The 17,219-nt window shown below is 40.7% G+C and overlaps 1 protein-coding gene across 2 annotated transcripts; it reads left to right on the top strand.

The window, feature by feature from the left end:
- The first annotated feature begins 10,899 nt into the window (after positions 1-10,899).
- Positions 10,900-11,673, top strand: LOC115764013 (V-type proton ATPase subunit F). Of its 2 annotated transcripts, none has more exons than XM_030706840.1 (4): positions 10,900-11,026; positions 11,106-11,187; positions 11,264-11,469; positions 11,533-11,672. In XM_030706840.1, exons 1-4 carry the CDS (start codon positions 10,973-10,975, stop codon positions 11,563-11,565), a joined length of 375 nt encoding a protein of 124 aa, XP_030562700.1. In that variant the 5' UTR covers positions 10,900-10,972; the 3' UTR covers positions 11,566-11,672. The 2 variants fall into 2 exon arrangements, with proteins under 2 accessions (XP_030562700.1, XP_030562701.1); XM_030706841.1 differs by having other exon boundaries at positions 10,925-10,943; positions 11,533-11,673.
- The last annotated feature ends 5,546 nt before the right edge of the window (positions 11,674-17,219 follow it).

Genomic DNA, 17,219 nt, shown 5'->3' with positions numbered 1-17,219 from the left:
AAAAAACACAGAGACGTAGTCGGCATATTTATGGGTCATGCCTTGAGAATGAGATGCCAATCTTTGTATTGATGCAATCACATGATGCGGACAGCTTTTCAAAACGAATTCATCTGCCGTGGCCTATTACGGTGTGCTCTTTGGGGACATGTGATATTTCTGACAGCAATTGCTTTGTTGGGACTAGCTTTACGGGAACTGTTTAGAAAGTTGTTAAAGCAAGTTACATGCTTGTAACTTTACATTCTTCCCTAAGTTATTCACTTGGTAGAGGTCGGAAGGCACAAAATTGATATAAAATATATTTAAATATCAAATATATTTGTTTTTTTTTTTTAATTTTAAAGTAGAAACAGTAGAATCTTCATTAGCCACAGCATGAAAAGTGACTAGAATATTTTAATAATAATAATTTTATATTTTATAGAGATTATCTAAAAATTGGGGTACACCATATATTTTCCTTCTTTTTCGTTTACTTTCAAAGAGCGTATCTCTACTCTTAAGTTCCATATGTTAGCCTGGGTATTCGCATACTAATTAATTAATTAATTAATTTTTTTTTATAATATCTTGATTTCTTGACTTCGGCAAGCAAATGTTGTATATCCACTGAGATCCCCTTAGAAAAAGTAGTTGCCAGCCACTGCTTTTCCCCAAAAAGAAAAGAGAGCAAATAATAGAAAAATGTTAAAAAATATGTGAATTTGAAATGTCACTTCGTTGGGCACACACACCGGGGGGGCTGTGACTTTTTTTTAAGGGTCACCATTTCCAGTTAACGTTTTAACCTTTGCTCCCATAAATTGAACAAACTGCTGGCGGTGCAGCCCCCGCCACCTGAATGCTGTGTAGTATTTATTCAACAGTTCAAAAATATTTGCAAAACGCTTCACAAATGCATTTTTTGTCAAGCCATTTATTGAAAATATGTATGTTAAATGGAAATGCGTCGAATGTGATTGTTGCAGCTGAAAAGCCTGAAATGGAAAACGTAGAAAAGCATATTGAATTAAAAGCAAGCTGCAGCTGATAATTGATACTCGAATTGTTTTATACATATAAATAGATATATGATACATATATGTGTATGTATGTGATATATAGTACATAAACCTGTGTACACCGACAATTTGTTGAAATGTTGAAGCTGTAATAATCCCTGCATATAATAAAATATTTCAATGTTTAGTAAAAACAGGTAAATTAATAAGTAGGTAAACCAAAATATTAAATTACAGACACTTGTTAACTAATTGCCAAACAAAATCAATTCTAAATTCTTTAGCTTGCATTTTCATCACATTTAAAGCAGTTAACCTTGTTTGGACTTTGCCAAAAGTATTCAAAGTGGCCAGATGCATAAAGTAAGCATCATAAAATTTCATTGTTTTTCTGCTGCACACAAAAAAAAAAAAAAACAAGAAAAAACAACAAAAAAAGATGCCAGTGCAATTAAAAAAACAAATGTCAAAAAGTTACATGCGAAAACTACACGATGCTTTGTGTTTTGTTTGCATGCAAAAGCATACTCTGGTTTCTGCTTCTGCTTCTTCTTCTTCTATTTTTTTTTTGTTGGTATTTTTGGTATTTTTGTTGCTGTTTTTGTTTTGATAGCCGAAACCAAATGCAAATTCAATTGGACATCGCATGCATGCAGGCTGTGTGCCACAGGATATCCGGCTGGCAGCCATTTTAGGCATATCGAGGGCCTTGCGACAGCCAAAAGCTAAACAATAACATTTTTTCAAGCCGACTACAAACACACTTACTTGCATCTCAAGTGTAGCAACATTTTTGCTATGTATTTTGTTTGCTTGGCCTATAAATCAGAAATTGAGCTGCGTTTGCCCCAACCCCACTGCTGCCCCTCGGCTGACTGTCTCGTGGTCTTTGTCTTTGGCTCGTATATTATGAGCTCATATTAAAACATTTTACACACAATTTCGTTGCAGTTGGTCGCCTGGTGGCCTGCCTGCCAGCCTGGCAGCCTGCTTGGCTGGCCTGCCTGGACCAGGCATGAATTATTATGCACCTAGGCGTATACGCAATGTTTAATTTTCAACTCGAGCGGCAGCGGCGCGCGCTGCACACACATAAATTCTAGGGCCGCCGACAAACGACTTGTTCAATTTCTCCATATTTTTGCCGGGCATTGCCTAAACTGCCCCCTCGCACTGCTCCTCTCCCCCCGGGCTGGACAATGTTGAAGCAAGAAAATATGTCCGAGCTTGCTAAGGAGCAGTCAGTATTTTTTTGTGTGTTTGTGTTTGTTCGCCTGCTCAACTCCTGCCGCGCGTGCCCCAAAATGGAGAACTGATGCAGGCCAGCCACGTACACATGTCGGAGAACTAACTGCAGGCAGCCACGTTGGCAGCCACGTTGCTGCCCATTGCCCATTGCCCAGTGGCATTGTTGCTCCTCTGCCTGGTCGTTGGCATCATCATCATCAACAGCGACGCAGCAGCAGCGGCAAAAATTTCAGCCATTTGTCCTGCATGCTTGCGGCATAAAAATATGCCAGGGCCAGCATTTTCATGCGGGTCATCTACTCCCGGCTACAGTTCCCAGTTCCCAATGCCCAGTTACCAGTTTTCAGTTCCTGCTTCAACTTGCAGCATTTGAAAGTCATGTGCCGCTCCCTTCCACTAGGTGTCCACTGGGCGTCGCCCCAAAATGTTAGTTTGTGCAGTTTTCTCTTTTATTTTTTCAATTTTTTTTTTTTTTTTGGCAGAGCAGTCGCCAGCTTCTCAGCCTTCGCAGCGTGTTGCCCTAGGTAGGTAAGTTTTGGGCAGCAGTCTGGCTGGGCCGCAGTCGGAGTTGAGAGCCTGCAAAAATCACACAAATAAAAAATACTGTTGGACAGGGGGTGGGTGGAGGGTTGGCATAGTACGTTTAGCAAATGGACTCTGGCCTCAAATGCTGCTGGCACTTTCACAAAACATTTGAAATACAAATAAAAATCTGCAGCATGCGTGTGTGTGAGTGTGGAGGAGAGACGTTGCTGCTGCAGCTGCTGGAAATCATTTCAAATGCAAAGTAAAATTTCATTTTGTTTTACTTTACACTCACACACACACACACTTGCCCCAACCCCTAGCTCGGGAAGCCCGCCGTCTGTCTGCTAGTTGAACATGTTTGTTTACGCTTCATCATGTCGTCGTTAGTTGCTGGTTGCTGCCAGAGTTGCCAGGGCTCTCTGTGTCTCTCTCTCTCTCTCTGTGTGTGTGCTGGTCAAGCGTCTGCACCATTGACACGATGACATTTTAATATGGCTCGTAACTTTTGTTTAGCTTAGACGCACATCCAGCCGCAGTCCATCCCACCCACTTTCTGGCCAGCGTCTTTTGTATTGATGTTGTCATTGCTGTTTGGCTAGTTGGAAGTTTGTGCCGATTTTTATATATGTTGTTGCTTTTGTTGTTCCTGCCTTCAGCTTACGTGCGTGTCATCAGGCAACAGCCAGCGATTTGTATTTAGATTGAGATATTTGTATATAGACAACAGCTGAAGATATTGCCTGCAGCTGCACAGACAGAGTTAATTCAATTCAGTTCAGTTTTATTCAATTTTCATATAAAAAAAAAAAAAAAGGAAAAGAAAACTCTGGCCTCCCGCTCGTTTTTATGTTGATCCCATGTGCTTGCAGTTTTCGTCATATTTTCTTTTTATTTAGGTAAATTGCTGCCTGATTTGATTCAAATTGAAATCCAAAGGTAATGTAGTGCATAAAATCAGAGTCATGCAGACATATACATAACACGCGTCGCGCACCTGCCCCCTACCCCTACACGCTGGCAGCACCTTTCGCCTGCTGCGCGCTCAATTTTTCATTACTCATGCTTCAATCAATCACAAAAATGCGATTTTATTTCATTTTCATGCGTATTATAAGCGCTGATATTCACATTTCTTTTACAGCTCGCATGTCGCGCGCGCTCCATGCGCTTGGTTAGGTGAGGCTGTGCTGTGGTGGGGGAGTGAGTGGAGTGGGGGTGTGACAGCCGGCGATGGCAACATGTGGTATGCGCATAGTGCTTTGCATATTGCCAATCCAGCCATTCGACAAAAACAGTGTGGGCGTGTGTGTTGCCGCTGCACACAAATTGAAATTTATATTAATTTAAATGGGCAATTAAGCGGCAGCTATTGGAAAAAGGTTTAGCGTAAGCTGCGCCTCAGCCAACACCCGACAGCCAACGATGGGCTATAAAATTCAAACCACAGACACTGCTGTGTCATCCGATCGAAAGTCAAAGTAATTGAGGCATTGAAATGAGAAAAAATAGATATACACAGATATATACAAATATGTATACGGCAGGGCTTGGCCAACAGGCGCAACAAATTGTCAAGAGCGTTGCAAATATTGATGATATTTTAAGATAATTGCATTTTTTTTCCTATAGTCTATTTAAGATATGAATAACACGAGTTTTTGTTATAGATACCATATATATTTTTAATTTTTTGAATATGAGAAAAAATTTAATGCCCAGTTATGCAAGTCTGAAATAAACATACATATTTTAGATGGAATAGGAAAAATACGACTCCCCTATGTATCGGAATCATCGATATCAATAAATCAACATTAAGTAGATTTTTATTTTTTAGAAAAATAGCTGCAAAGACTAACAGATTTACCTCGAGGTATTTCGATAGATTTTTTATGGCATCAACTGCTTACAATATATTTCTTTACAAATCGAGCAATTGACAACCAAACATTGAAAAATCATATCGCGTTAAGAGCATTTAAACTAGCTTGACTAAAAATTAAAACATTCATTATTCGATGTTCTTTTAATTAAAATTGAAACATCATGATTCGATGTTCTTTTACGTAATGTACTTCCGCCAAAACTTGACGGCATCCAAATACTTAGCCTGCCATTTGAAGCCGTGCCCATATTGTACGGTTGCCTAAGTGATTTCTCATTATAAGACACATCGACTCACATCTGAGGAAGCAAAAAATAGTACAATATATAGCTTAGAATTCCAAAATATGCCATAAATAAGATAAACGTGCACGCAACGTTAAAGCCTGACTGGCAGATACTCATTCCGTGCCGGGTCTGAATCGGGAATGTGATCAGATATTTGCAAAGGTGGATCAGCATTATTGTTTGTATAGACAGGGTATTTATAGTTTTTATCAATTTCTTTAGTAGCTGAAATATTCAGGATGATGCTTATCTAAACCTTCCTTTTTAATGCGTCAAGCATTCAATCTCCCAGATGCTGTCAACGTACTAGCAAAACACTCCATTAGCAGCTGAGCCCTGCCAAGTGCGTGCCCATAGCCGCCCCCGCACGCAGCCAAACCCAAGAGCAAGTGACGTGGCGATCACTTCTTGAGATTCTCCTGCTCCCACACACACACACACACACACACACACACACACATGCGTAGTATAAAGACGGGTTCGGGTACGGCTTCAGCTGGCAACAACTTTTGGCGTTGCTGTCGCCGCTTTGACAACGCCTTTTGTGATTGGAATATAAAATAAGATACAATACATTGTGCGACGACGACGATGTGTGCGACAACAATAGAGTTGAGAATCTGTGGAAGACGCTGTGGCAGGCGGCAACACGGGGCAACAACACAAATCAAACGCATCTGTTGGTGAATTCGTCAGGCAGCTGGCTGGGAATTTGAAAAGAAGTCGCAGTGTGTATCTGTATCTCTGGCTGTGTATCTGTATCTGTATCTGCTAGCTTGTGCTTAGGTTTGTCAATTGGTGACGGCTGCCTCGTAATTACGTGACGTTTTTGATCAATTTTGATTCGCCACGTGATGGCCAGAGCGCCCCATTACTTAAGACTAATGTGCGGCATGCTCTCAGAATTGGAACAAACGCTTTAGCATATGTCTCCCTGCCTATTTTTGTTGGCTGGCTTTAATGCATTTTCTATTAACGGTTTGGCACCGCCACATGCTGACCCAGTTCGTCAATGGAATCGACAAATACACGACAGCCAAATGAATGAATCGTCGCTCGAGCGGGGCGGGCGGTACTCCCTGGACGGTGCTGAGGTTATCAACCCAACGAATTATAAAACTGCGTTCAATGCATTTTGACACAATTTTTGGCCGACAGCCAGCTGTATGCAGAATTTGTATACACTGCTCATAAAGGGGCATTCCAGTTTGTTTATAATGTCTGGCGACTTAACTTGAAATACAATTTTTCATAGTTAAGAAGCATGTTTCGAAGGTCCTATTTGTAGATTCACTTAATCAGGCTAACAGTCTAAGAATCAGTGCACCCACATTACAGAAGGTTCTTCTCAGAGAAAAGGTTCCTGAGACACTCTTGGGTTCACTCCCTTGGGCCATAATCAAGGCAGATATCTTAAGAAGTACAGAGACGCAACATTGTAAACATTCACTCTAACTTACAGTCTTCGAGAAACTACCATACTCAAAAAGAATGTCTTGAGTATTAAAGTTTTAGATTCACATAGATTCTCTTAACCCTAGTCAATAGCTGTCTTTTGACATTCTTTAAGCTCGTCGAACACTGCGAGCAGAGTATTGCTTAGTCGGTTACAGATGATTTCCATGTGCTTACGCACGCAACTGCACCTACCCATAAGTAATGTCTATACAGTTAACTATACACATGCACACACACACGCACCCACACACCGGATTTTTACTGTACTTCAGAATTGGCTTTAAAACGGTTTTACCCGCTGCGGCTGCCACCTTTCCCCACTTAGCCAAATGTTGCATTTGTCGCTGTTGCTGTCGTTGGTTTATTTTAATGTCATTATGCTAATTTTACAGTTCAATTGAATCGAAGTGCAAAAACAAAGCCGGGTGAATACTGTGTATATCGCACATAGACTTTAGCTGAGCTGCCAGGTGAATGGCAGGCCGGCATCTCCGTTCATATTGATGAGGCTGTCGTTGTTGTTGTTGTTGTTGAGGCTAATGTCGCTTTGCTGTTATGTATTCTCTGGTCGGTGCCTGCATTTGACATTTTGCTCATTGCTTTCTTGCTAATGTTGTTGTAGTTGATGTTTTGCACGCCTCTTTACCTTTCAATAAAAATTGTTGAATAATCAGCAGCAGCAGCAGCAGCAACCATCAGCAGCAGCAGCGGCAGCGTGATACGCGCATTGAAAGGCTCGAGAAGAAAGCGTATTGCGAATTTTGTGTGACTTGATTTGCGTGATGTGCATACGACAACAACTGCGACAAAGGCAAAGGCAAAGGCAGTTGGCATGGCAGCTGTACCTCGTATTATATAAGTCCGCAAATGTTATGATATTTTCAAGCACTATATAAATAACAAGCGTGTGTGCCTTAAAAGTTCAAAAAATAAAAAGGAAAGGGCGAAAGGCATAGACAAACAAGAGCAATGTGCCGGAATGAAGGCCCAAACCTGACTGCATTGTATGTGGGTGGTTGGGGGGGGGGGGGGGGGGGGGGGGGGGAGGCTAACAGGTGGCTGCTTGAATGTGTTTAAACGTCTGCATCTCTTGGAAGCCATCGAAAATGGCAGAAAATAGCCAAACTAACTACCTTAAGCTAGATTATGGTTTACTCATAAGCAGAACTTACTCTTGTATATTAATGCTACACATTACAGTTAGTAGGACTTCATCTTAGTTCAGCCTAACAACTGAGAGCCAAGTTTGCAAAATAACTCGAAGAACACACACTGAAGAAAATTGAAAATTGAGCTCATTAACTTTATCAATGCGATGATTATTACTTCAATGCATAATATATTAGTTTTTATTTTTATTTAATTTCTTTCTTTACCTTTTATCTATGGGCGTTTATCGATCAAGTTCAACTGATATATATCGCTTTATAATAACAACAAATATATACTTTAAAGAAGAAAAGACGCATTATATATATATATATATATATATATATATATATATATATATATATATATATTCGTGTTTGTCTATCATTTTTATATATTATGTTTGTCTATCATTTGCTATCATTTATCGATAAAATGCAATGGATGCTCTTATGCCTATTAGGACTCGGCCTGTCGATTAACAAACAAATTAAACTTTAGTATTTCGATACATTTTATTTCAAACAACATGGCCAGCCAAACATTCAAGTTACGGTTCTACATCAACGTTTAGCACATGTTTATTCTAGGGAAAAAGAGAAAACATCGACAACATGTTGTTGTCGTCACCCCTCGCCACACATTACCCAAACTGCCCGTCTCCCCTTGCCTGGCATATGCAGCACAATTTTCAACAATTTCGAGAGCTTGACCCAAAGCATTTAGCGCTTAAGAGGAAAATAGGCAAAACGTGCCGGGCATAAGTGAAAATTTTCTAGGCAGCACCATATTAGATGTCACCATGACCATATTTAAAAACCAAAAGCCAGTAAAGTCACAGATTGTTGTTGTTGTTGTTGTTGTTCGCTGCTGTTGTCAGTTAATAAACCAAAAACCGGTAGCATAAAATGCCGCTTGCTGTGCAGCAACAAAGTCTGGCTAGTTAGCTGAATGACTAGCTACTGCAACGTGTTGTTGGTATATAGAAAGAAAAGAAATAGAAAAAAAGGTCAGGCGGCCAGCGCTGAAATGGATTTGGGGTCTAAAAATTGGCGCATTCGATTGGTTTTCTCGCTGGTATTGAATTTGCAATGGCGCCGGCCAATTGATAGCAATTTTTGAGTTTGCCATAGAGATGGGCCTGTGCCGTGGTGCTGCTGTGAGCCTCTCCAACACGAAGAACAAGATTCGTAGTCAGGTTACAGAAATGTAAACTTTTCAGTCAGAGCAATAGACTGTGCTATCGAAGATTGTTATAGAAGAGACTTCCAAAACAAACAAAAAAAATATATAAAAAGTGTTGGCAAAATCGATATTAAAATTCTTTAAGCTTCTCTTTCCCTCTCTCAGTCTCTCTCTTTCTGAAAAATTGAATGCCTCCAAAAATTCGGAACCGTCTCTAGTCTGCAACTTGAAAAGTCCATTTGCCGCTAGGTTAAAGCGCGTTGACAAGTCAAAAGGTTCAATGCACCTCAGTGCGATGCATTTACTGCAAGCCATATCGACGATTTATATGTAAATACTCTATAGCCAAGCAATACTTTGGGCCAATTATTAATTAACTGTAAATGTCAGGGGCTCACGGCGATACATTAATCATAATTAGTTATGCCACACGACAACGGCAAACAATACCAGACAGCAACAACAACAACGAAAACAACACCAAATTGGCCAATGATATGTTAACAATTAGAGCTGATTTGAAAAACCGATTGGAGTTCAAAATTTTGGAGCACAAAGTGCCAACAGAGGGCAAAGCGTTATTGTTGAAAGTTTTGTACAACGATTAGCCAAATGTAGCGCAAAGGTTTTTAGGGTTTGTTGTTGTTATTGTTGTTGTTGTTGGGCATCTACGTAACGCAAATGAGTTAGCAACAACAACAACAACAAATATAAACAACAACAGCTAAAAGGAAAGGTAAAATGGTGCACATAACCGGCTTTGGATTTTAAGCGATTCACTTGGCCAAAGAGACAATGCGGCGTATGCGTAATGTGGCTGAATGCGCATACGTATGTGTGTGTCTGTGTGTGTGTGTGTGTGTGTGTGTGTGTGTGTGTGTGTGTGTTTTTGTTGTTTGCTGTGTTATGTTTAACCCTTTTGAGAAGTTATCTAATCCAATTAGGAGCTGTCGCAGCATTAAAGTTTTCGAGCGCAGCATTGCGTAAAGAGCACAATGGGCGTGGCACGGCCAGCGGGATTTGGTAAGGGGCTCGGGTGGGGTGGGGTGTGCGAGGGGTCATCGAGGGCAGCTGGGCAAAACGTTTTGGCATCAATTTGTTGTTGTTTTTGCTGCCGCTGCCGCTGCTGCTGCTGCTGCTGCTGCTGCTCTCGATTAAGTTTTCGTGCACCAACTGACAAAATTCGTTATAAAATTGCATTGCAATGGACGTTGGCAGCAAACATTTTAAACAATTATAAAACTTGTTTTACGCTTCACAAAACTACAAAAAAAAAAAAAATGTAATAAAAAAAATGCAGCACCAGCTACAACTGCAACAGCTAAGTGCAACCAACGATTTGCCATCAAATGCGCCGCAGCTGTCAAGTGCAGCGACGCCCGCCTTTTTTTTTCCTTTCTGTTTTTCTTTTAGTTTTTTTTTTTTTTTTTTTTTTTTTGTTAAATGGGTTTTTGGGAAATGGCGCGTTTCGCATTTCGCTGGAAATGTTTCACAAATCAACGCTGAATAGATGCTGTTCATTTTTCAACATTTTGATGACTGTCCAGGCGATTATTCAATTTATGTTTTGGATTATGGCATTTGTTGTTGAACTTTAAGCAGGTTTTCTGCTAAAAAGCTAATAGTTTTATTGCAAATTATCAATCTAAATTTTCATATGCTCTAATTGGAAACTAGTATTATGAGCTATCAAAAGGCGCGCTCAGCAAATATTAAAAGCTGTTTTAAATATTTAATGATGCGGTTTTAGTTAGTAGTTTATTATTTCTCAAATTGGAACATTTTCGTTTTCATTTTTATTATCAGAATAATCAAAATTATTTTTCTTCTTATTGTTAATATTTTTAAAATATTATATATTATAACATTATTATATTTCTCCGTTTTTGATATATATTTTATAAAATTATATTTTCAATCTTTTTAATTTTAATTAAGTGCTTACAAAAAGAGAGTTTCCTATATAATTACTTAAAATCGTATTACGTAACAAATTTGAAAATCTTAAACTTTATAATAATCAATATAAAATGAATGATAGTTACAATTTTGTAAAAGTCGGATTCGAGCATATGATTGAGCCTACTCTAATTTTGCATAAATAATTCCCACTTCAATATAAATATTTTTAGAAAAAGGGAATTATCAACATATCATTGAATTTGCTTTGAGTACAAATAGATAAGCAATTTTTACTCGGTACGCAGAGAAATATTCATCCAACTAAAATGTCAAATAGTTCATTTGAAGAGGGTAAACTAATGGCTGTCATAGGCGATGAGGTGGCTGCAGTCCAAGCGCGTTTGTCGCTTAAGTTTTTCTGAATCCGTTTTTTTTTTTTTCATCTCTTTCTTCCTGCAGGACACCTGCGTTGGCTTTCTGCTTGGCGGCATTGGCGAAGTCAACGAGGAGCGTCAGTCCAACTTTATGGTTGTCGAGAAAGGTAACTTTGGCAGCCGTGGAATAATTTTCATTTTGAGTTTCCCAACTAAACCGAAACTTGTTGTTCTGCCTGGCAGACACCAGCGCCGCGGCCATAGACGAGTGCTTTAAGCGCTTCGTGGCACGCGAGGATATCGCCATCATAATGATCAATCAGATATATGCGGACATGATACGCGCCACCATCGACAAGCATCTGCTGCCTGTGCCCACTGTGCTGGAGATACCCTCGAAGCAGCAGCCGTACGATGTCAACAAGGACTCCATACTGAAGCGGGCGCATGTGAGTTGCATTTAATTCAAATATTTCTTTGGCCTAGGTATTTAAAGGCTGCATCACTCCCAGGGCATCCTCAAGCCTGTGGTGCGCCGTCGCTAGAGCTTGCTGTACAGTGAAGCCCCTGCACAATGCGATCTCATGTTATACGAATTGTTGTATTAAATATGATGCATATAGATAGTAGAAGCTTTGAAAGGCTTTTGTCATTGTTACAAACTCGATGCCACAATTGATTTGAAAAGTTTCGGAAAATAGAAAAGACAAGAAAAAAGGCAACGGGCGGGCACCACAAATATTTCGTGCAAGTTTTTCAAGTTTGCTTTTTAAGGAAATTGTCGAAAAGAGCATCAGGCAAAATGGCAAAAATCTGTGGCAAAGAAGGGCTGCGCGTTGCGCGTTGCACGCTGCAAGTTGCAAGTTGCAGTGGCAGCCACAAACAACAGCTCAAGCCACAACAAAAGTAACAACAAAGTGAGCGAAAACGATACAAATAAGCGTTGAAAATGCCAATACATGGCAAAACCTAGGGCGGAAACAAAAGCACGAGCACGAGAGAAAGAGAGAGGGAGAGAGCGACGCAACGAAGACACAACAAGAAGTTGCTGCAAACTCTTAAAAAAGACAACGCACATTGATACAATTTACGTTGCAAGAGAGTTGAATTACTGTGCAACAAGGGGCGTGGCTACAGCGGAGTAAGAGGGGGGGGGGTGGTTTCCACACTGTTTCCTCGAGCGCTTATCGCAACAAAAGCATGCGAAAACAATATTTGCGCAAAGTATTTTACAGCAAACTTTTCGCGCCAAGAAGTTAACGCAGAGGCATTCAAAAAGTTGCGACAACTTTTTGGCGCCTTCTCTCAGTGGCATGTCGCGCGCCGCGCTGTGGGCGTGCCGCCGCCGCCGCCCCGAAAGTAGGTAACGCACGCGAGCGCCGCGCACAATTCGACGCCTGGAAGTAGGCAACGGTAAATTCTAGCCAGGCACCAAAGTGCACATCACACGCGCCCAACGATAGCACCCATTGAAATTTAATGAGCCGTGCAATTTGAGAGCAACCAATTGGCCAACTGTCAAAAACCAGCGCTGCAGGTACAAAATGCTGACAACAAAATGGCGTGCTACGTTTTGAGGGCCTAATTAACCGCACAGCTGTCACAGTCACACACACACACACATACACCCGCACCCAGCCCCGCCCCCACCCACTTGCCATCCCCCGCCACAAAGCGGCACGCGGCGCACGCTGCGTATGCGTAATCGCATTTCGTTTGATCTGCCAAATGCATTCGACTGCACAACTCAACTGTAAACGCCACACCAATGCACACCCCCTCCTCCCCCTGCCTTCCCCTTTCCATGACTCCAACGAGGCCTAACCAAATGCCGGCAGATAAATAGCCTGTTTAACAAAGGACATTGAATCTGTGGCGCGTGCAGCGAGTCCTTGAACAGCAATAAAAACGCATTTCATACACGTCTCTGCTCCGAAATACACATGATCTAATTTTAACTTAACATTTCAGTGCATGTTGCACAGCTTTCGATTGGCTCTCAATACCTATTGTGTCTGTATCGATAATTATTCCAACTGCTGTCCTTTACATAACTGAAAATGTATTCAAAGTTCATGCTGGCAATGCTTTAGACATTTTATCAAAGTTTGCAGTGTAAAAAGTTGTTGGCTCCACTCTGTTCTGTCTGGACCTGTAAGAGAATATGGTGGGACTTCGACAGATTTAAACTTTTTTTTATTAATTGCATTGGGAATGCCAAACACTCGTCCGATCCCAATAAGAAAAATCTATTGTTGCATATTTAATTCAAACAAGAAAAATGATGGTTAAAGAAATAGATGCAAAGGTATCTTAAGGCACCTTTTTGAGATTTATCGATAAAAGTGGAAGCAAATGCCACAGGCTGTGCTAGTTGGAACGTTCTATCGAATACTGAAATTATCGAGTGCAACATTCGCTTATTGATCCTCATTATTTTTAGCATAAAAAGAGATACGAGTTGAGTTTTCCAATAGAAATATTCCGATTTATCGATAGCATTGGGAACGACTAACTGCTGACGAAACTATCGTGTGGAGTTTATTTCCTTGTAAATTTGCTCCTTCAGCAGCCACACAGATCAGAAATCGAGTTTTTTTTAGCTCTCCTACAGGTTCAGCTAACAGCGATTATTCAGATTTGTTTCCAACTGCTTTAATAAAGTCGAGTGTTTGAAATTAAATTGGTATTTTTAACAACAGAAAGATAGCTGAGAGGCTGGAGGCTGGCAAGCTGAAGCTGGGCCTGAAAGCAAACAAATATCCGCACCTTTGGCTTGCAAATTATATTGTGTTGCAGGGGGCCTTTGTGTGTTGCACAAATGCTTGCCATAGCGTGAAGCCAGTTTTAATTAAAATACAAGCCGTGGCAGAATGTATCCTACACAATACACAGACAGAGACATCAATTGGCTGGGCGGAGGATAACGGAGGGACGTTTCACTGTACTTTTGACATATCGCAAGAAGTCGGAAAGGCAGAAGCAGAAGCAGAAGCAAAGAAGGAAAACTAAATAAATAAGTGAATGGCAAAAGTCGAGGCAACTCCAGGGCCGCATAGAGGTTGGGTGCTTGGGAAACTTCTGCTTTTGCAGCAGGCTATGGAGTGAAAATAAATAAATAAAATTATTCAAAAAGTAGTTTTGAATTCCCATGACAGCGCTTAAAAACAAACAGCTGAATGCAATTTCAAAATGAGAGAATGAAAAGCGGCTCACAATAACACTGAAAAACTGAGACAGCTTCTGCCAACAAAGGCCCTGAGAAAATACAATGCTTAGCCGATGTAAATGAGATGCATAGACCCGAAATATTTTTAAGCAGCTCGACGAGCACATCAAGTGCTAATTGAAACTAGCAAACCACATTTTCAACATTCCCATGTCAAAGGAAACCAAGAAGTGCATTTAAACGAATAATAAGTTTTGGGTCGACAGAGCGGGACTAGCAAATACCCTGTACTCAGGTCCTTTCTTATGATGCAAAAAAGAAAGGCTGCCTTTGTCACGCCCACAACGGTAGAACTGTATCTGTATACTATATATATATATATATATATATATATATATATATCTTGAAAAACAGATATTTTCCAACAAAAACTCATTTTTTTGATCGACTCTTTAGAAGAAGAAGCTAGTTTTAGGGAAACAGACAGACAAGAATATGTACACTGAGGTGGAAGATGTCTTATTCTGTGCGTTTTTCTTTTTAGGACGAATATGTTATATCCTGCAGAATAAAAATAGATCTTGGCTCTAGCGACTAAAAATGTATTTTTAAATTTCAACTTGCGACTAAACTGTCTGTGTTTCTTCTTTGATTGGAAAACAAACAAGGCACTTTTGACTGGGATAAAAACATGGTCAGCATACGAAATGGCTAAAGCTCTCATAGCCTCTGAGGCTGCCGATGATAGTGGATATAGCTAGACTAGAATAAACATATGCTTGCACAGTCTAATCAAACCCTTCATATAATAATTGAATGAGTGTACAGGGTATTCAAAAGACGAGTACTTTTAACAAATTATCATACTGAAAATTGGCCACAAAATGCTTGCAATATTCGTAATGCAAATTATCAAATGAAATTGGCCCACAGAAAATTAACTGGCAGCTCTCAACTAGATGGACGAGCAGCAACAACAAAAACAACAACAACAACAACAACAACAACAACAACAACAAGTGGAGGAGCAGCTGCCAAGGAGGAGTCGTAAAATTATTGCGTTTGGACGTTGCCAGCTTCAATCAGTTGCACGGACAGCAGAAAGGACGCCCCCACACGGACAATTGCAGGCACTTGACACTGTGGCAGAGTGATAGCAAGAAGCAGAGATAGAATATGAAGAAGAATAAAAGGAGGAGAAGCATAAAGGAGCTGCAGGATTCGATGTGCTCGAAAACAAAGTTAATTAAATGATCTGATCTCCATTATTCCCAAGAGCTAATCTCAATTACAAAATTGAAATGAGCAAAAGCACACGAGTGCGCTGGACACTGACACACACACTCAGACACTCACACACTCACACACGCACATACACACACACACACACACACACACACACACACACACACACACACACACACACTTGGGGGTTAGGTGGTTATCCCTGGAGACTTTCAACCTTGCCTCCCACACACATACGAAACTTGGCCAAAATGTAACTCGACTGTCAAAGAAAACACAGGAAAGTGAAATGAACGCAGAAGATTGAAGTGCAACTAAGCAGCCAGAGGCGCACAGCATACACATATATATGTTTGTGCGTGTGGGTGAGTGTGTGTGTGTGTGTGTTTCAGTTATACTTATTTGGGGGCCTGGGTTAGCCTGGGGGCGTGGTGCTGCAATGCAATCGGCACAGCACAAAGCGTTTCATTAACAATTGCAAATTGGTATCAATTCATGACAGACATTCAAATGTCTCGCTGCGTTCGTGTGTGCCATTGCCGAGCACACACACACACGCTCGCATAAACACACTCGTATGTGTGTTGAACTCAATTCTCCGATTCACTGAGCTAAACAAAATCATTGAAACTGCCATTGCCTGAGCTGTGCCTGGCAGCGAGGCCAGGCATCTGCCTGGTGTGAGACATTGATACATGGTATTGAGCATTTGGTAGATGTTAAGAGCTTTATGGGGCTGGCCCCAGACCTACAAATTGTGCGTTTAATTAGCTTAAGCAGCGATAGTTGTTATCGCAGCCCCAATCAACATGCTGCATAGCACATATATAGACCTATATTTATTCAGGTTAAGCTAGTTGACAGATGGCTTCATTGAGGTGCCTTAGCAGGCTGCTGGCTGCTGGCTGCTGGCTGCTGGGAGGCGTGTGTATTAGCATTTGCAGCTGCAGCTGCATCTGATTAATTAGTTTGAATTTAAATTAAGTCGATTTCGGCAATGACAGCGTCGACAAGAATGTTGTTGTCCTGCGCATTGATTGGAGGCGTGTCGGTGTCGATTTGATTCTGCTGCTTGTCGTGGGCGGCCCTCACTTTAGCTAATTTGTATTCAAAACACAGTCGCAGTCGCAGTAGCAGTAGCAGTAACTGTGGAAGACACTGCTATGGCGTTACAGTTACATTTGATTGAATGCCTCCTCCAATGCCAGCACCAGACTCACAACCAGAACCAGATCCCACCTGCTCTAGTCGGAGTCAAAGATTGGGCAGCAGCCGAGCAGCTTTTAACTGTGACGCGTGCTTGGGGCTTTCCAAGTAATTGACATCGAGTCCAGTTACGTGTCGCACAGATTAACAAATTAGATAATCTACTCTATATTGCAACCAGCTCTGGAAGCTCTGGAGAGAAGTCAGCGTGTGTTCTCCTTGGATTTGCACATTAATTAATGTTGCGAATTTATAAGAGTTCGCAATATCCGTTCAAGATTCTTTTGCAAATATTTAATTACCATCCAGTTTTCGAGACGGGAAATCCTGCGGGTTCCAAGTTTAAATAAACTTGAAAATTATTGAGGAAAATGCAAAATAGGTTGACTTCTTTCATGTGAAAAAGACAAACGGAATAATAGAAATATGTTGAAATATTCTTTCTCGTGATACGTCGTTGTTGGTGATCGGCTTTGAGAAAAGGCATAGTAAAAACAGTTTGCCGCATTTTACATTTTTGACAAATTATTTTATATGCATAAATCTCACATTCTCATTATATTGAGCAACTAAAAGTCG

The sequence above is a fragment of the Drosophila novamexicana genome, unplaced genomic scaffold, assembly GCF_003285875.2.
Source record: "Drosophila novamexicana strain 15010-1031.04,08,12 unplaced genomic scaffold, DnovRS2.1 tig00000817-arrow-arrow-pilon, whole genome shotgun sequence".
NCBI classification, from domain to species: Eukaryota; Metazoa; Arthropoda; class Insecta; order Diptera; family Drosophilidae; genus Drosophila; species Drosophila novamexicana.
This window is presented reverse-complemented; position numbering and strand designations above follow the sequence as displayed.

Bases quoted from the DNA above. Each gene is read 5' to 3' on its own strand.
- LOC115764013 (XM_030706840.1), top strand. From the start codon at position 10,973: ATGTCAAATAGTTCATTTGAAGAGGGTAAACTAATGGCTGTCATAGGC. The intron at 11,027-11,105 runs GTGGCTGCAGTC...TTCTTCCTGCAG, and splicing joins TGGCTGTCATAGGCGATGAG to GACACCTGCGTTGGCTTTCT. The intron at 11,470-11,532 runs GTGAGTTGCATT...CATCACTCCCAG, and splicing joins CCATACTGAAGCGGGCGCAT to GGCATCCTCAAGCCTGTGGT.